At 48.2% G+C, this 20,278-nt stretch overlaps 1 protein-coding gene across 2 annotated transcripts in view; it reads right to left on the bottom strand.

Moving 5' to 3' along the window:
- Window positions 1–3,287: 3,287 nt before the first annotated feature.
- Window positions 3,288–20,278, bottom strand: part of LOC143989638 (uncharacterized) — a 127,475-nt gene continuing 110,484 nt past the window's right edge. The window contains exons 2-8 of one of the 2 annotated variants that reach the window (XM_077489892.1): window positions 15,158–15,285; window positions 14,946–15,069; window positions 14,732–14,829; window positions 14,514–14,642; window positions 14,270–14,434; window positions 14,019–14,160; window positions 3,288–4,336 (exon numbers count right to left, since the gene is read on the bottom strand). In XM_077489892.1, coding sequence (XP_077346018.1) covers window positions 3,510–4,336; window positions 14,019–14,160; window positions 14,270–14,434; window positions 14,514–14,642; window positions 14,732–14,829; window positions 14,946–15,030 — 1,446 coding nt within the window. In that variant the 5' untranslated portion in view covers window positions 15,031–15,069; window positions 15,158–15,285 and the 3' untranslated portion in view covers window positions 3,288–3,509. The remainder of the gene's footprint in view (window positions 4,337–14,018; window positions 14,161–14,269; window positions 14,435–14,513; window positions 14,643–14,731; window positions 14,830–14,945; window positions 15,070–15,157; window positions 15,286–20,278) is intronic. The other variant, XM_077489894.1, reaches the window with a different exon arrangement.

The raw sequence follows: 20,278 nt of genomic DNA, 5'->3' as shown, positions 1-20,278 counted from the left end.
AGTCTGCTTTGGCCCTCCTGTGCAATGTAAGTTATTCCTGCTTCTCCTCCCTATCTGCTGGTCCATATCTCCCTCTGAACTCCCCTCCTCTTCCTCTCTTGTGGGCACCCACGTGACATCACTAGACACGTCATCATCGATGTCACCTTCCCCACCGCTATAAGTAGAGATCTCGAAGTAGGCAGCAACACCGGGGACCAACCTCCTCCTTGGGCTGATCTGGGTACTGTCGTCAGACTGCTGAGTAGCGGTTCTATAAGGACTGGTATAGGTCCACAATACATAGGGTTGAGGTGCACTACTGCTGACCGCTGCCCTATACTGCAGCAGTCCTTTATCGGTATAGGGACTGACGTACAGTCTGCTAATCAGTCACACACAACCTACTTGTTCCACAAAGGTCCTTATAAGGACTGGTAACCTGGTGTAGGGTGCTATAGTACATAGGGTTGAGTGAGGTACAGTCTGCTATTCTATAAGGACTGGTATAGGTCCACAATACATAGGGTTGAGGTGCACTATTGCTGACCGCTGCCCTATACTGCAGCAGTCCTTCATCGGTATAGGGACTGACGTACAGTCTGCTAATCAGTCACACACAACCTACTTGTTCCACAAAGGTCCTTATAAGGACTGGTAACCTGGTGTAGGGTGCTATAGTACATAGGGTTGAGTGAGGTACAGTCTGCTATTCTATAAGGACTGGTATAGGTCCACAATACATAGGGTTGAGGTGCACTACTGCTGACCGCTGCCCTATACTGCAGCAGTCCTTCATCGGTATAGGGACTGACGTACAGTCTGCTAATCAGTCACACACAACCTACTTGTTCCACAAAGGTCCTTATAAGGACTGGTAACCTGGTGTAGGGTGCTATAGTACATAGGGTTGAGTGAGGTGCAGTCTGCTATTCTATAAGGACTGGTATAGGTCCACAATACATAGGGTTGAGGTGCACTACTGCTGACCGCTGCCCTATACTGCAGCAGTCCTTTATCAGTATAGGGACTGAGAGTTTTGTCATAGGGTCATTTAAAAAATGACAGGCAGAGGAAGAGGCAGGCCCTTCCGCAGGGGTGGTAGGGGTAGGACAGGAGCAACAGGTTTGAGCCAAAGTGGCAAATTACAGAAGGTGCGTTCGATTACGTCACTCTCTGCTGTGTGCACCCCCAAAGACACCAACACCATATGCCCTCCGCTTGAGTCACAGGAATTATTTTCCAATCCAACACAAGACATTGCCGATGCGCAGCCACTCTTGGCATTGGATCAGGAAGAGGAGGTAGCAACAACCGACGCTTAGAAGTATGACAACAGTACCCAGATCAGCCCAAGGAGGAGGTTGGTCCCCGGTGTTGCTGCCTACTCCGAGATCTCTAATTATAGCGGTGGGGAAGGTGACGTCGATGATGACGTGTCCAGTGATGTCACGTGGGTGCCCACAAGAGAGGAAGAGGAAGGGAGTTCAGAGGGAGATATGGACCAGCAGATAGGGAGGAGAAGCAGGCGGAACTTAGATTGCACAGGAGGGACAAAGCAGACTGATAATGTATCAGGAGCGAGGCATCAACCATGTACGGTCACATCTGGCGCTCCCAGGACACCGACACATGTGGGCTCCGCATTGTGGGCTTTTTTTAACGTGTCCGCTGCTGACAATAGTGTTGCCATCTGCAGTCAACACATAAGTCGCGGTAAACCCAACACTCACCTAGGGACGACCGCCTTTAGAAGGCACATGAGCTGCCATCACCGAGCCCAGTGGGAGCAACGGAACCCACAAATCCACACTCCAGGCTCTCACCGTCCAGCCTCATCTTCTACTTCTCCTCTCTACCTTCCATCACGCCGTCCTGACACTTTTCTGCAAAAAGGCAGGCTTCCGTGGGCCAAATGTTCGAGCGTAAAAAAATAATGTCGTCGGATACCCCTCTTACCCAACGGTTGACCGCTGGCTTGTCAGAACTGATAGCCCGCCAACTACTGCCATATAAACTGGTGGACTTTGGAGGCCTTTCGCAAATTTGTGGCCATTGGAACACCACAATGGAAGGTCCCAGGAAGGAATTATTTTTCACAGAAGGGTATCCCAGAGCTATATGGCCATGTTCAGCGGCAAGTGAATGTATCTCTGGCACACAGTGTCGGTGCCAAGATACATCTGACCACAGACACGTGGTCTAGCAAACACGGACAGGAAAGGTATATAACTTTTACCACCCACTGGGTGAACCTTCTGACATCCGTCAAGCATGTAACCCATGGCACCCGTGTAGATTTGGTTTTACCGCCACAGATTGCATGCAGGCCTGACTCTTCTTCTCCTCCTCCTCCTACTCCATCCTCCTCCCTCTCCTCCTCGGCTGATTCCTCCATTTCCGCTGCTAGCGTCTCTTCCGCTGCGCTGCCCAAGATCCCCAGAACCTATTCGACATGCCAGGTGAGACCAAAAATCCCACTGTACCCATCTCAGGACAGGATCTCCAGTTATTGCTGGACATTGCTAGAAGTACTATTCATTTAGCTGCTACATATTCCCGTCCCCATATGACCCCTGGAAGGTTTTACCCTTTCATAACCAGGCTGTCATGGTTATGCAGTGATCTTCCTGTGTTTGCTTACCTTCCCCCATGTCTTCAGACTAAGTAGCCAGCCATTTCCACCTGGGGGTACCGTTGTGTATTAGCTTCCTGTTTCCTGCCGTGTGCTCTGCTACTGTTTTCCGTTACCGACTTTGGCGTGTCTTGACTATCCCTGCTTGCCTGTGACCCTGACCTTTTGGCGTGTACCATACTATCCTTGTCTGCTTGTGGCCCCGACCTTGGCTTTGTCCCTCACCATCCCTATCCTCCTGTTGCCTACTGTGGGTGTGAGCTGGGGGACCCTGGGGGTCGCGACCTGGAGCCAGTTGCAGCCAAGTCCATCCTCACCACTGGAGGCTCTGGTGAACACCTGCTGGCTCTTAGACTCCGCGCCCCAGGGAATCTCACGCTCTATCCCCAGTGGGATCTTTCCCCCGTCTGCAGCAGTCAGCCGTAGGGTCCACAACCTTGCGGTGCACTCCGGATCCCTACGGTGTGCACAAGTCACCTCGCCGCAAGGTGACCTGACACAGGCCATTTTTTACTATTCACCACAGCGCTATATTAAATGGTAAATGCAACACTGTACCCAAAGTAATTTTATATATTTTGTTCAGATAAATAGAGATTTATTTTGGTGTTTTTTTTCCCTCACCACTAGGATTTTTTTAGATTTTGCTAATCAACTGAAAGAAGACTGAAAGTTTTGAAAAAAAAAGGTTTAATCTTTCTTCATAAATTTCTATCAGCCATGGAGTATATCTGAGGTGTATATCAGGGTGTGCTTCTTCCCCACATGAGAGCTGTGATGTCCAGCAACATTCATATAGAAGACATTTCCCGCACTCAAGGCACTAATACACCTCGAGGGTTGTGTGAGATCCCTGATGTACAGGAAGACAGGACTTCAGTGAGGAACAATTCCCTTACTCAGGACAGGAAAGTGGCTTCTCCCCCGTGTGAGATCTCTGATGTCTGTAAAGATGGGAGATCTGTGAAAAACATTTCCCACATTCAGAACAGGAATACGGCTTCTCCCCCGTGTGAGATCTCTGATGTCTGGAAAGATTGGATGTCTGTGAAAAACATTTCCCACACTCAGGGCAGGAATACGGCTTCTCCCCCGTGTGAGATCTCTGATGTGTGTAAAGATTGGACTTCTCTGAAAAACATTTCCCGCACTCAGGACAGGAATATGGTTTCTCGCTTGAGTGATACATTTGATGTATTTGAAGACTGTACTTTTGTGAAAAACATTTCCCGCACTCGGGACAGAAGTATGGCATCACCCCGGTGTGAGATCTCTGATGTTTTTGAAGACTGACCTTATGTGAAAAACATTTCCCACACTCAGAACAAGAATACATTTTCTCTCCAGCGTGAGATCTCTGATGTCTGTAAAGACTGGACGTCTGTGAAAAATATTTCCTGCACTCAGGACAGGAATACGGCTTCTCCCCCGTGTGAGATCTTTTATGCACATTAAGCTTGGATTTAGAAGGGAAACACTTCCCACACTCAGTACATGAAAACCTCTTATCTGTTGGAAGGACGGCACCGTCCCGCACAGTCTGAGGTTCCTCAGGATAAGAGGAATACGATGGTCCATCTACACTGTGTGGTGCCGGATGGACATTTGAGGTAGTCGGGTTTTCTCCTGGACTATACTGTGTGATGTCCTCATCTTCTACTTTACAGTCTGGAGACAAAGTGAGACAATCCTCTGAGGTTTTCCTCATCTCCCGTCCATCTACTAAAATAGAAATACAAAGATTATTAATAGACATGAGCTGATTGGTTCCCCTAAACCAGGACTCCGACCACATCAGGCAGCTTCGTCTCTTACAATCTTACAATTCCCCCCTCAAGGTAACTAGTAAATGGGTCCTCTGATCTCCTACCAGTTCATTTATTTATTCATGGACCTTAGTCAGAGAGGGAGGAAACAACGAGAACTGTCTTTTATAGGAGTGATAGTGATGAGGGGATTATAGGAAGAGTGTCCCCACGCCCTCTATCACTCACTGTCATCTTCCCAACACAAGAAGTCCTACACTTCCTAAATAGGCAAATTAGGCAGTCGCCTAAGGCCTTGCACTTATAGGGGCCACCTAATTTGCCTACCATGTGTGTGGGAGGGAATGTCCCCTGGTTGGTGTCCCTGGGCTGGACTGGCTGTAGGAAACGTCAGGGCTGTGGGGCAGCATATCCTAACAAGAGCTGCATTCCCCAGAGCTCCCCTTTCACTCACTGTGTACGGCTGCTTAAACACAATGCCCCGCCCACCACACACTCTGCCAATCAGAGGTTACATCACAACAGGGCCCTGCATCTAATAAGGGCGCTGCTGACATCTCCTGCCTCACCCAGCATGTGTGCCTGGCTCTCCATACTGTCTATGCAGCGAGTGCTCAGAGGAGCATGAAGATGTCAGGAGGAGACCAGAGATGACGGGGGTGGTGTGGCTAGGACTGGACACAGGTGAGCTGTGCCATTACTGCTCATCATCATAGTGGCTTTGTACAGCATTGTCTATGGGAGCTGTATAGTGTGTGCTAAGGGGCAGACTCAATCTGTATTAGGACAGACCTGAAGTGTGGACATGGGGTGGGCACTTCAACTTTCTGCTCTCTCATCTATTAGCTATGTGGGCATGAAGAGTTATGTACAGCTTGCCCCCAACCACACCATTTACTTGCCACAGTAATGAAAACAAATGTGCAAGCTCCAGCTCATGTTAGGAGTTTCTGCAGAGCAAAGGACTCTCTACTTACCCCCACATGAAGGAAATGGGAGTATAAGCACAGTGGGAGTCATGTCCACACAGTCTCTGACCATCTCTTGTATCATGTCTGCACAGTTTCTGACCCTTTCTTGTATCATGTCCGCACAGTCTCTGACCATCTCTTGTATCATGTCCGCACAGTCTCTGACCATCTCTTGTATCATGTCTGCAGGCTGACCATCTCTTGTATCATGTCCACAGTCTCTGACCATCTGACCATCTCTTGTATCAAGTCTGCACAGTCTTTGACCATCTCTTGTATCATGTCTGCAGTCTCGGACCATCTCTTGTATCATGTCTGCAGTCTCTGACCATCTCTTGTATCATGTCTGCAGTCTCTGACCATCTCTTGTATCATGTCTGCAGTCTCTGACCATCTCTTGTATCATGTCTGCAGTCTCTGACCATCTCTTGTATCATGTCTGCAGTCTCTGACCATCTCTTGTATCATGTCTGCAGTCTCCGACCATCTCTTGTATCATGTCTGCAGTCTCCGACCATCTCTTGTATCATGTCTGCAGTCTCCGACCATCTCTTGTATCATGTCTGCAGTCTCCGACCATCTCTTGTATCATGTCTACAGTCTCTGACCATCTCTTGTATAATGTCCGCAGTCTCTGACCATCTCTTGTATCATGTCTGCATAGTCTCTGACAAATATCTTGTATCATGTCCACACAGCCTCTGACCATCTCCCGTATCACGTTTGTAGTCTCTGGGGGGGAATCTACAGAGCAGTCAAGAGCGGGAGCAGTGCCAGGACAGGGGTCATGGGAGGAGTCAGACATTTGTGTACTGTGCAGAGGAAAATATGGGATGAAACCAGAGCAGCAACACTGGAGCCCTGAGAGAACCATCTGACTGAGCCCAACACGGTGCACCTGAGAGGAGATTAGTGACAGCCCTACCAGGCCAGTCTGGGGGGGGGGGGGGGCATTGATGTAAGGGGGGGGGGTGAATACAGTAAGGTAAGGATTCGCTGATATAAAGATTCCCCCTTGTACTAGTAACCCCCCCCCTTACCTTAGTGCATTAACTCTGTGGAAGGTGGTCTGTGGTCACCAGAGTCTTCCCCACATCATAGGTCCTGCTGGAACTCTGCAGACCCTGATGTAAAGGGTAACTCTAATGTAAAAGGGAATGCTGTGCACTCGGATATAAGGTGATCTCTGGTCACCAGAGCCCCCCTTACATCAGAACTCCCCTTTACAAGAAAGTCTACAGCATTTCCCTTTACATCAAAAGGTCCCCTTGCACTGTAAGGGGGAATCCTGCAGACTCTGATGTAAGGGGGAACTCTGTGCTGGCTGGGTTATATTGGCTGACCTTCATGTAAATGGAGAAATATGTGTTTTGACTTTTGTTGCTAGCTGCAGCCGCACACATTTTATCTATATTTGTGTGGGTGAAAAAAAAAAAAAAAAAAAAAAAAAATATTTTTATATATATATATATATATATATATATATATATATATATATATATATATATATATACATACATACATACATACATACATACATACATACATACATACATACACACACACACACACACACACACACACACACACACACACACACACACACACACACACACACACACACACACACACACACACACACACTGTATGTTTAATGGTTAGAGAAAATTCTGGAAACTGTGAATTCATAGTTCAAAGGATTTAAGGCTCCTAATATATGCAATTTAGGCCCCTTCCACACTACTGCGACTTTAAAGTCGCGCAATTTCAGGGAATGCCTGTGTAAACTTGAGGTCTATGGACCTCAACTCGTATCGAAGTCGGACCAAAGAAGTACAGGGACTACTTTGAAGTCGCACAGATATGAATGGTTATCATTGGGAATCAAGGGGTACGACTTGCCATGCGACTCTGATGTCCAAAGTCGTAAAAGTGTCCCCAATACAGTTAATTGTTATCACTTGAATTATTTTTCTCATTATGGGCGTGAGTGGGGCCTTATGTCAAAGATTTGCCTTAGGCCCCACAAAGCCTAGAACCGCCTGAGGATGAGGGGATGGGATGGGGGAGAACAACCAAGATGAAGACTGGACTGATCCTGAAGACCCCCCATCATTGGGTTATTGACTCCTCCCTCATTATCACTTTCTGCCTAAGGTTCCAAAGTTTGAGGATGTTATCACATTATTATCAATATGTAAAAGTCTGTGCTCCAATCATATCATCAGATATAAAATGTCCAGCTGGTAGAAAATTGGTGCAAAAGAAGTCAGGGGTATGCACTGTAAAACAGAGTATATAGTGCAGGGGTCAGGAGTATGTAAATGTACAATATAAATTATATAGTGTAAGGGTCAAGACTCATAATATTGGTATTCAGTAATCAGTGGAAGCTTAAATGTTTCCATGAGACAAGTTGCAGAGGTTCCACACCGCTGCCTCCCATCTCCTGAGACTTCACTCAGTGACTTGGGTCTGAGACTATACAGACATATCCCTCCAGAGCATGTGAGCCTGGGAGAATTGCTCTGTCAGAGATCTTCCTAGACCCAGGTATGGTGAAAATCAACGTTTCTCTTATATTCACCGACCGACATAGCTCCTCTCTATAACTAAATGGCTTTGCTAGCCTGCCACTAGGAGAACTAGGCAAAATTGTAACACAATACACAGAATTGTCAGTACCGCCCAGGGGGCGGACCCTGTGCTAACAACCCTCCCTGCTGTCCCAGCAGCCTCAGTTTTATTTTGCCTAGTGAAGGAGAATGACCTAGGAACCCTGCGGGCCCTTTGGTCCATTTTTTTGATGCAGGATTTATACTTTTGCGCAAGATGAAAGATCCTGTGAGCTTCTATCAACTGCTGGCTGGATGACAGGCTGGTTGAGTTATCCTTGTAGTGCCCCCAATCCGGCCATTGAGCGTGTGCAGGTCGCAGCTAAGGCTCGGCAGGCCACGACATGCCTCAGCACCAGAGGTGGTCGGTGAGTTTCAATACTCCGGGGTATACATATGCCCGGGCTACTGATGTCTAGATCGCAGTATACCGCAGCCACCCTGTAAATGCGCAGGAGTTGGTCTGTGATGGAATGTCTCCCAGCTCTTCAGGACTGGTAAGTATGGCTCTCCCTGCTTCGGGGGGGTTGAGCAGCTGGGCATTCCCTGGGAGGTCGATTCGGGGCCACCTCACCTCCTTCTCTTCTCTCCCATGTCCCTGCTGGCGGGGTGTGTATGGGGATCGCTGGGTCTCTCACCTATAGGGGGTCTGTGCGGATAGCGATGGTCCTGGTCTCAGTGTGGGGGGTCCCAAAAAAGGTGTCTGTGGAGGTATTTTTGCTGGTTAAAGGCAGCGCTGTTTTATGATTTCTCTTGTCACCGCATGGCGCTGTCCGGTGGCCATTTTGGCTGAGGGCAGAGCAGGTTCCCCTTGTGAGCCTCAACGGCCATTTTCTATGAGATTTTCCTATTAGTATCATTGGCGGCCATTTCTTTGAAGCCCGAGCGCTCTTTTCACCACAGCTCTCTTGTGACAGCATACCATGTGCTCTCACATGCTGTTTCCTGTGTTCCCTGTGTATACAGGACGCTGGATGGCCATTCCCTAAACGCTGGTGCAAGCTCTGCAGATCGTTTCACCAATCTTTTCTACAGCTGCTGCCGACACAGCTTCTTCACTCTGCACTTGGGTAACCTCCTGGGGACTACAGGCACGGTTAGTAACCATCACAGAACGCCCCAGGGTGCTGAGTCTGGCGCTAGGAACCCCCCCACCCCCCCCCCAGGTGGCGGCAGCAGGACAGTGGGACCTTCACTGTCCTAAGTCCCCTTTCAGGTGGCAGACAGGGTAGGATCAGCATGGCTTCAGAAACTGGTGTTTCTCCCCCCGAAATCCAGGCTATTGCAACCGGGTCACCTGAGGATAGCGCTGTGCCCATGGACACCCTGACGGCGGTCCTTAACTCTTTTGCTGCAAAAATAGAGGCAGTGCGTGGAAGGAAAGGTGCACGTAAAAGGCCTCCCCCCTCTGGGGAGAGCTCTGATGCAGACTCGGGCCCCGCTGTGGCTGGTGACCCCTGTTCTGACCTATCAGACGAGGCTGACCAGGACCATTCGGGCAGCGAGGATGATTCCCCGTCCGGGTCCAGGCGCAACAAGGCGCTGGTTGGAGCACTTATCACAGCTGTGCGTGATACCCTGAAGATCCAGCGGATACCTCTGCTGATGTATCGGTCCATTTTGGGTCCCGCAAGCCAGCACGTTCACCTTAGGTGTTCCCGTATTTGACTTATTTTGAAAAGTTCATCTACAGGGAATGGGGTCGGCTGCAAAGGACCTTTTCAGTCCCCAAAAACATGGCGGTGCGTTACCCCTTTGAGCAAAGCCTTCTCAAGAAATGGTCGGCTCCTCCGGTCGTGGACCCCCCAGTATCCAGGTTGAATAAAGTAACCACGATCCCGGTTGAGGGGACTCCTGCAGTCAAGCATCCCACGGACAGGAAGGCCGAGGCGGGGGCTTGTTCCTTGTTTACGGTTGTGGGGTCAGCTGTGCGACCTGTACTGGCATCCGCACTTGTGTCACAGACACTGACTGAGTGGGCAAAACTTTTGTGCCGCGAATTGGGAGAGCAACAGGCCTCCCCTGTCTGCGTGGAACTAGCAGACCAACTAGTGCAAGGCCTTAAGTACGTTTGACGTGGCCCTGGATACTCTCCCTCTGTTATCCAGGGCTTCAGTGTCAGCTGTGGGGCTAAGGCACCTGATTTGGATAAAATGCTGGTCTGCTGACCAGGCATCCAAGAAAGCCCTGACGGATCTTCCCTTCCTTGGCGACCGGCTCTTTGGAGCCTCGTTGGATGACATTATTTAAAAGTAGTAAGAGTACACTACTCCCACAGGCCAAGAAGGCTAAGGAGCCACGATGCAGGCAAGTGCTCTCTTTTTCTCCTCACAAGTGTCTTTTTCGTCCGCCCGATGCTTCGAAAAAACGTCCCCAGCCCGATAGGACCCTCACGGATGGTCAGAAGCGTCCCTGGAACCGCAAGCCTAACAAGCCTGCCAACAAAAGTGCTACCGCATGAAGGTTTTTCCCACCCATATCTCAGGTGGGGGGGTCGTCTTCGGGAGTTTGCAGCCCGGTGGACCTCCCGGTTATCCGACCAATGGGTCTGCGACCTGATTTCCACAGGCTACAAGATAGAGTTTCTCTCTTGGCTCCTCTCTTGGCCTCCAAACAGATTCTTCCCCTCCAGCATACCCGCATCCCCAGTTCGCCGGGAGGCCCTGTTAGGGGAGTGAGGGACTTGCTGAATAAGGGGGTGATTGTACCAGTTACGGAATTTGAACGCTTCCAGGGGTTCTACTCAAATCTGTTTGTGGTTCCCAAGAAGGAAGGGGTTCTTCCGATCTTGGACTTAAAAGCCCTCAATCACTTTGTAAAAGTGCAGAGGTTCAGAATGGAATCAGTTCGCTCAGTAGTCGCTGCACTCCATCAAGGGGACTCCCTGGTGTCCTTAGACATCCAGGATGCGTACCTGCACATACCCATATGCCTTCGGCATCAAAAATTTCTGCTTTTGGCAGTCTGGGAAGCCCACTACCCATTTGTGGCTCTTCCTTTTGGCCTGGCATCAGCCCCCCGAGTCTTTACCAAAGTACTGGCTCCAGTATTGGCATTGCTGCAAAAAACGCGGGATCGTGATCATGGGCTACATAGACGATCTCCTCCTGAGTGCATCTTCCGCCTCAGAATTAGAGGAGGATGTGGCGATCACCATGTAGACCCTGCAAGAATTTGGGTGGCTGTTGAACCTAAAGAAGCCGGTGATTGTACCGACCCAGCGTCTGGAGTGCCTAGGTTTGCTATTGGACTCCAGGGAAGCGAGAGTCTTTCTCCCTTCAGACAAATTGCAGACTCTCAGAGATGCGGTCAAACTACTGATGAACCACAAGTGGTCGTCGCTCCGCTTTTGCATGCGAGTACTGGGGCTCATGGTAGCCTCCTTCGAGGTAGTACATTATGCCCAGTTCCACACCAGAGTCCTGCAGAAGGAGATTTTGACAAAATGGGACAAATCTCCGTTGTCCCTGGATCGACAGATCCAGGTGAGCCAGCCAGTCAGAGACTCGCTGATCTGGTGGTTGAGGTCCCCGTGATTCAGTCCGGGAAATCGTTCCTTCCTCTGACTTGGATGGTGATCACTACGGACGCCAGTCTATCCAGCTAGGGTGGAGTGATGGGGATTCAAGTGGGCGCAGGGCCTCTGGTCGACGGAAGAATCCGAGTTGCCGATCAATCTGCTCAAATTGAGAGCGATCAGGCTGTGCCTCCACACATGGTCGATGTGTCTTCAAGGACGTCCGATCAGGATACAGTCGGACAACGCCACAGCTGTGTAGCGTACATAAATCACCAAGGGGGAACAAGAAGCTCAGCCGCTGCTCAGGAGGTCGCTTACATACTTTGGTGGGCAGAGCGACACGTACTGGCCATGTCGGCCATTTAAAAATTAGCAGGTGGACTATCTGAGTCGACAGATGCTGGACCCAGGAGAATGGGCATTGCATTCAGAGATATTCAGGCTGCTGTGCCTGAAATGGGGCACACCAGATGTGGATCTATTGGCCTCCTATCTCAATCGGAAGGCGCCAGATTCATGTCCAGGACAAGAGGTCCGTAGGCAGACGCTTCAGACGCGCTGGTGGCTCCGTGGGATCAGTACCAGCTGATCTACGCCTTTCCTCCGGCTAAAACTGTTGCCACGCCTGCTTTGCAGAGTGGAAGCCGAGGGGATTCCAGTGATCCTGGTTGCCCCAGATTGCCCTCAGCGGCCCTGGTACGCAGACCTCCTGTCTCAAGGTTCAATCTTTCACCCTGCTTTACCATCACTGGCTTTAAAGGCATGGCTATTGGGAGCTGAGGATCCGGGGTCTGTCGGACTCGGTGATTCCGACTATGTTGAGGGCGCAGAAATCTTCTTCACGGAAGATATACCATCATACCTGGAAGGCCTATATCTCCATATGTGAGGAGAAGGGGTGGCATCCACACTCCTTTTCTATTTCCAGGATCCTGCTATTTCTCCAGCAAGGTGTAGACCAGAAGTTGGCGTTGAGCACCATTAAGGGGCAAATTTCAGCTCTGGCTGTCTTTTTCCAGGGACCCATGGCGTCTCATTCATTAGCAAGTACCTTTGTTCAGGGGGTATGACATGTAGTCCCTCCGGTACGTCCACCGCTACCTCCGTGGGATTTGAAGCTGGTGTTGTCGGCGCTTCAGAAGCCGCCGCTTGAGAATATCAGGGAGATTCCCCTGTTGACCCTTTAACAGAAAGTGTTTTTTCTAGTGGCCATCACATCGGCCAGGAGGGTTTCGGAACTGGCGGCCTTGTCCTTGCAAGTCGCCTTATCTGCTCATCCATAGGGATAAGGTGGTGTTGCGTCCGCAATCGTCCTTTCTACCGAAGGTGGCCTCGGCCTTTCATATCAATGAGGACATTGTGTTACCATTATTGTGTCCTAGCCGAAGCACCCCAAAGAGGTGACCCTTCATGCTCTTGACGTGGTTAGGGCCCTGAAAGTGTATTTGTCGGCCACGGCTCCCTTTCGGAAGTCAGACTCGCTGTTTGTTTCGGTGGCTGGTCCTAAGAAAGGCATGGCGGTCTCGTCTGCCACCATTTCCAGGTGGATCAGACAGATTATAGTCCAAGCCTACACCTTGAAGGGGCAGGTGCCCCCCTTTCCGGTCACGGTCCACTCTACGAGAGCAATGGGAATGTCTTGGGCCTTCCGACACCAATCGTCTGTCGCTCAGGTGTGTAAGGCGGCGACCTGGTCGTCTGTCCATACGTTTACCAAGTTCTACAAGGTAGACCTCAGTGCATCGGCTGATGCCTGTTTTGGCCGCAAAGTTTTGCAGGCGGCCGTGTAGTTGCAATTGAGATTTTTTCCTGGTTTTTCGAGAAAAACGCAGTACTGTTTGTTAATGCACTGTTGGATTACTTCCGCAAAAAGGTTGTGGTGTTGGGGATCTCTCCTGTTGAGAATACCCAGTTATATGGTGGTGTGTTTTTTCATACACTGCTGTTTTTTTTTGGTGGGTTTAGTTTCACTAGTTCCCGCTTGCCATGGTGGATGAAGTTTTAATGCTGTTTTTTCCCACCCCTCGTTTGGCACTGCTTGGGAACGTCCCATTTAGTTACAGAGAGGAGCTGTGTCGGTCTGTGAATATAAGAGAAAATAGGATTTTTTGTACTCACTGTAAAATCCTTTTCTCTGTAATTCACCGACCGACACAGCACCCACCCCTCCTTTCTCTACGTTATACTGCTTGTTGACGTACTGAGGCTGCTGGGGCAGCAAGGAAGGTTGTTAGCACAGGGTCCCCCCCAGATGGTACTTGGTGGTACTGACAATACAGTACAGTACCAAAAATCCTATTTTTCTTCTAGCTGAACCCCAGAATCTCCATAAATCCAGTCTAGATACATAAATTGTGTCTGCAGCACAGAGAAGGAAGATTATCGGAGAGAAATCCAGGAATACAGGACGGGGAACACAGCTCAGGAAAGTGACCAGGGGATTACAGGCTGATATCACCCAGTCCCCGCCCTACTCTGGACCAATCAGTGAGCAGTATGGGTGGAGGAATGTATTTAGTGTTAATGACCCACCTGTGCTGATCTCTGTAGGAGTGTCCTCCTCTATAAATGTCCCCGTTATTCCATCCTCCTCCATAGACTGCTGATCATCCCTCACATACCTCTCTTCTTCTTCTGATTTCACCTCAAATTCTATATCCATTGGATCTCCACTCTAAACCAAGAAAAGGAGAGAGAATATCATCTGTAAGATAGAAGATTTATTATTGTGACATCACATAAAAAAAATATTATCCATGTTCTAGATGCTCTGTCCCACTAACCTTGCAATATGGAGGAATGTTGGGACCTTCCTGTGTGGAATCCAGATGACAGATAGATCTCTCTGGTGGGTTCCTGGTATTAGGTGGCTCCATCACGCCATACTCTTCATCCTCCTCTTTATACTCTTTTTTAACATCAATATTGTCATCCATGAGGTTTGCACTCTGAATATATAATAAAACATTAATTGTAGCAAGCATGCTGTGTATAAATCATATCTACTAATAATTGTCAATCATCTACCTGATGATGGTGGGGGATGGTGTACAGATCTTTGTGTTCTTTTAGAAGCTCCTCCATCAACCCATCCTCATCATCCTCCTCTTTTATCTCTTCTGTAACGTCAACTTTAGAATCTCTCAGGTTTCCACTCTGAATATAGAATAAAAATGACATCAATGGTAACAATGCAGATAATGTACAGATCCTAATGATACTATCAGTGATTGTTCCTCATCTACCTGATGATGGTGGGGGATGGTGTGATCTTCTTGTGTGGAATCCCGGGAATACAGAGGACGGGGACATCTCTCTGGTGGGTTCCCATTACTGGATCCATCTGTAGGAAACACACACACTGACTGAATACATTGTTTCTATGTGTTTATCAGATGATGGGGGATCTAGGTGGAGCCTCCGTACTGCTCTCTCCTTTACAATAAAGTCTCCTCTTACCCGGTGATGTGAGGGGCGGCTGATTGTCCATCATGACGTCCTTGTAGAGATCCTTGTGTCCTTCTAAATACTCCCACTCCTCCATGGAGAAATAGACAGTGACATCCTGACACCTTATAGGAACCTGACACACACAATGATACAGTCACCATCCAGACACATCCCTTGTCTGTTACTGGATAATGTCCCACAATTCCCAGAATCCTCCTCACCTCTCCTCCATCATCTCTCTGGTGACTTCTAGAATCTTCTTTGTATTTCTCTATTCTATCAGGGAGGGAGGTGGAGGCAATGTGATGGTCATATGATCTCCAGACTTCACAGGAGGAAAACTCTAGATCTGAACACAAAGAGCAAAATCAAATGATATTCCCAGAATCCTCCTCACCTCTCCATTCAGGTCTCCATTTTATTAAAGTCCCACATCAAACTGAGATATAATTTACCAACACAGGACCCTACACAGGTTAAAAGCTTGTTACAGGCATTCTGACATCATTACATACAATGCAGGACAAACATTCCCACTTTGTATGTGAGGATGCCAAGAGTCCACCCACATCCTAAGAGCATCAGACAAAAAAATCCAGATGGAGGGACATTGGGAGGAGGAGCTGTGACGTCAGTGTGATGTCATAGGACATATAATCTTTGGATGAAGAGACATTTAGAGAGGGAGATTTGAGGGGTTCTCTATATGAGGCTCCCATGCAAACCAAATCATTGTTCCTGGGTGTGTCCTTCCTCTCCTAAACTGAAGAGTGAACTTTGACCTTTACCATACAGAAATCTGTCAGGAATGTGTGAAAGTAAGCTCTCATGTGATCAGGTGATGTGCGGAGGAACGGAGTGTAAATAGCAGACAATTTTCTCCAGAGCTCCTAATGGTGGGGATGGATTTTGCCGAGTGCTGGTGCCAAGTTTCCACCCCCCAGGATCACTGCAGGTGTGGAGAAAAGCTGTGTAATGCCCCGTACATACGAGCGGACTTTTCGACATCAAAGGTCCGACGGAACAATTCCGGCGGACTATTCGATCGTGTGTGGGCTGCAGCGGACTTTTGATTTGCAAAAATCCGACAGACTTTAGAAATGGAACATGCTTCAAATTTTTCCGCCAGAACTCTGCCGGACCCAGAAAACCGCTCGTGTGTGTACTAGTCTGAAGGACTAAAACCGACGCTAGGGCAGCTATTGGCTACTGGCTATGAACTTCCTTATTCTAGTCCAGTCATATGTCATCACGGTCGAATCCGTCGGACTTTGGTGTGATTGTGTGTGGCCAAGTCCGTTCATTCGGAAAGTCTATCAGAACTCTGTCAGAACTCCGTCAGAACTCTCGTCTAAAGTCTGCCGGACTTAAGTCCTGTCGTGTGTACGCGGCATAAGAGGATATGGAGGAGAGATGAGGAGGAGATCCAGGAATCAGGATAAAGGTCAGGACAAGCAACAGACGAGCGTATCCAAGAGATGAAGCCGGGGTCACTACACAGAAAATCAATCCAAGGAAACAACAGGCAGGACGAGGAATAGCAAGAAGGAGCTCAGAGACCAATGAGAATATTGCTCAGCCAATGGGAGATGATCTCAGCATGACTTACATAATAAAGGAGATGAGGGGGAGGGGAGGAAGTCACTTATGGTGACCATAGAGACATGGAAATTCAGCTGGTTCAGCAGGGACCGGTCACATTTCCATCCATGTGTGGTCACTGCCGGATAAAATTCACTCCATCAGTGGCTGCAGCCAATAGCGTCATCACTGATCTGTGTATTCTGAGAGCGGAGGAGCGAGGATGAGCACAGGCATGTTCGCAACCCGCATGTGCAGAGCCTGCCAGGAAATCACATGCAGAGAGACATTTCTCGATCTCTGTAGCTGTGAAACGGAAAAATGTCTCACTGCTTGCGATTAGCGATAAGCAGTGCCCACTTCCTGGTGAGCTCTGCACATGCGGCTTACAAACATGCTTACTGAGGAGCGCCCCCCCATTGTCAGAATACAATAGTGCAACGGGGAGGATTCCTCCATCCCCCCTCCAATGTGCAGATGGGCGAATTGGTTCCGTTTTTTTTCACTAAACCCGCTGGTTGAATGATAAAATGGAAAATTGAATACTTACCTTTCCGTAATTTTCCTTTCCTGGTGCCTATCCATGGCAGCATACGCATGGTTGGTTGAGCCACCCCCGGCAAACCCACAGGACCATTATAACTCTATAAAAGAGAGCGACCCCCCCCCCCCTTATTCTCATAACTAGACTTAATTCAGCCACAAGAATTAGAACAAGGGAGAGGAATATGCTGTCATGGAAAGGCACCAGGAAAACTGAAAATGTTATACTTACCTGACGATAATTTTCCTTTCCTGATGCAAAGCATGACAGCATACAGAAATGGGATAGGATCCGCCTCTCGCCCAATTAGGACTGGTTATACTATATTTAAATAAGTCGCCTCCCCCTAGACGGCATTCTCGTAACTATACTCAAAAGCGAAACGCACAAGGGAGGGACCTGTAGTATGCTGTCATGCTTTGCATCGGTAAAGGAAAATTACCATCAGGTAAGTATAAAATTTTCCGTTTTCCTGCCACAAAGCATGACAGCATACAGGAATGGGATGTAGCACGCCCAAAAAACCTATAAGGGATGGCCATGCTGAAGCATTTGAATCAACGTATCATTAGATTAGAACTGAAGTCGATTCCCTTGCTTCCAATGTTGCCCGATTGACTTTGCAATAGGCAAAAAAAATGGTTTGTAGTATATGAACCTGGTTGGTATCCTGTAAAATTCTGGACCTCTGAATTTTGCCCATGAGCATACCATCCATCTGATAAAGTGAGCTCTGCACTAGATTGATGAATTTATCTTCCTTCTATAAGCCCCTTAGGCTACTCTGACCCGAGATAATGCTATTGTCTTAGCGGACAGTGCAAGTCTTCTTCTGATACTGCCAGGCCTGAAGAGGCCACTGTCTGACCTTCTAGAGAAGGACTACTTCCATGTATTTCTTCTACATAGAGTCCATTACTCTAGCTTGGGGTTGATGCTGACATTTTAGTTTGGGCATGCCGGAAGGGTGATGTCTTGACCCAGAGGCAAAGATGCAGACCCTCGTCTGGTGCTGGTGAAGAAGAAAGCAGAGCCATTTTGTTTGATTATGGTAGCAATAAAGTAGTTTACTGCTTGACGCTTGGATCTCTGAAAGAATTCTCAAAGACGTGATATCCTTAAGAAATACTACTTTAGTGTCACTGAACCTATTGAGGTAGTCTTCTTCAGAAGAATGACCCTAGTTGCAGTCGGGAGCAGAGGATTCATCCTGAAATTCTGCAAAATTTTCCATGTTCTAGTATACCTGGAGTTTGCCGTAGGTTCCCTGGCTTCCACAAGGTTTCAAATAATGAAGGTGAGATCCCGCAATGAGCCTTTCTAACTTGGTCTCCCAGTTGCTAGATGTAACGTGGCTGAATTTGGATACACTTGGCTCTGCTGTGTAAGGTCTGAGATCTCAGGAAGAATAAAATAGGAGGAACTTGGGCCAAAGACTGTACTTTGAGGACACCATGGCCTGTAAGGCCACCAGCTCATTGCCCTTATCCCAGCTGTATGACTAGGCATCCTGGTTGAACTAGACGGAATTGTGTCCTTTTTCAACCTGCCCAACCATGCACTGATGAGGAGCTTAGAGATCACAAGTCTGGTGGCTATAAAGGCTAACCCAACTGGATGTTAGTAGATCAACTGCTTCCACTTCTGGGAAGCTCCTCTTTCAGGAATGACTTCCATTCCTGACCAGAGTTTACGGCCAAGTTGAGATTCATTGAACAGCTTGTTGGTCTAGGGACTCACCCTTGACATCCGAGGCTTCGTATTTTACCGTATCTGACAGGAAGTTTTGGGACACCAGAACACAGAGCGATGAGATGAGACAGGTTTTACCATTGGCAATGGTATGCCTCTTTCCATGATGATAGGAGATTACCTATAGCCGTCTGTTTGGAGCATACCTGAGGCCTCCTAGGCTGTGTTGCCAAAACAACTTCCCCACTTTGGAATCACTGTACCCCTGCTGTTAGGCACTTCGTCCTCCACTGGCCTATGTCATTGACTTGAGCTAAGAGGTCACTGAGGTGAATAGACTTTAATGATTGTTAAGTCTGTACGTTTATGAAAGTTGATAAGATTAACTAGCCTTAGCCACCATCAACGGGACTAGTCTCATACGTGGGGTAATCTTCCCTGGAATAGGAAGCAAAATCTTTCATTACCTTAGAAGGCCAGTTTATGATGTTCTTCTTGACCATTTGAGACCATGGGATACAAACAGATGGGATAGAGCTAGGACTTGCCTCCACATAAGTACTAATACTGTCACCCTTCATGTGGGCAACTCTACAGTATTCTCCTGAATGTCTAAAATGTCATTATTATAATGAGATTAATTGGCCTTCCCTGAATCAGGGTTTGCCAGGACCTGGAGGATGTTGAGCCACCCGCATCTGTTGTCCTCATAAGGAACTTGAAGCCCTTGCTTCTGCAAGATGGCCGCTACTGGAAGCAATGTTTTAGAAAATGTGGAAAGGTCAATGGTTGCTGAACGAGCCCAAAGTGAAATTCTCAGAAGCCTGGGTGTAGCAAAGTGCGCATGTACACATCAGCTAGATCTAGAGAAAACGTAGCTGTTTTATCTGATAGTTTGAGTGATTGTTCTCAATGACTCCATATGACATTTTGGATCTTGATCCTTTGTTACACATCTTGCCTGAATCTGCTTTCCGACTGACAACAATGGACCTATTGTTCCTGTTGGACAGGATTTGGTAACATTTGCTTAAAGCCTTGATTGCTCTAAAGAACCATAGTGGGAATTAGAGGAGTTGAAAGAGTGGGAAGAAATTCTACTGACTTCCTTACTGCACAAAGTGCAACTCGCCAGCACACCTGGAATCTTCCGTTGTTGTCCCAAGGTTTTGCATTACATTTCTGCAATAGAACACCTACTGGGCACATTTGAGTGAAAAGGAACTTTGCTGCTCCTCGAGAGGTGCAGACTTGAGCTTAGGTGATTAAAGACGATCATGGATCTTCCAATCTTTCCTCTATCTCTTCTCAGGCCCTGTCACCAACTCTTTGTTCTGGGGCTAGGTGACTAGCCTAAGGGATTAGTCCCTGATCTGGACATCACCGATTCCATCTTAAATCATATACCAATCGACTTAGAAGAGGTATACTGGGCTTTACTAACCCCACAGAATAGTAGGAGGAACAGCCTGCTGCATCCTCACTGGACCAAACACCACAGAGGCGTATTACTGGCCAAGTTTGC

Source organism: Lithobates pipiens, unplaced genomic scaffold (genome assembly GCF_037356315.1).
Source record: "Lithobates pipiens isolate NorthernLeopardFrog02 unplaced genomic scaffold, aLitPip1_a1.2 Scaffold_18, whole genome shotgun sequence".
NCBI lineage: Eukaryota > Metazoa > Chordata > Amphibia > Anura > Ranidae > Lithobates > Lithobates pipiens.
This window is presented reverse-complemented; position numbering and strand designations above follow the sequence as displayed.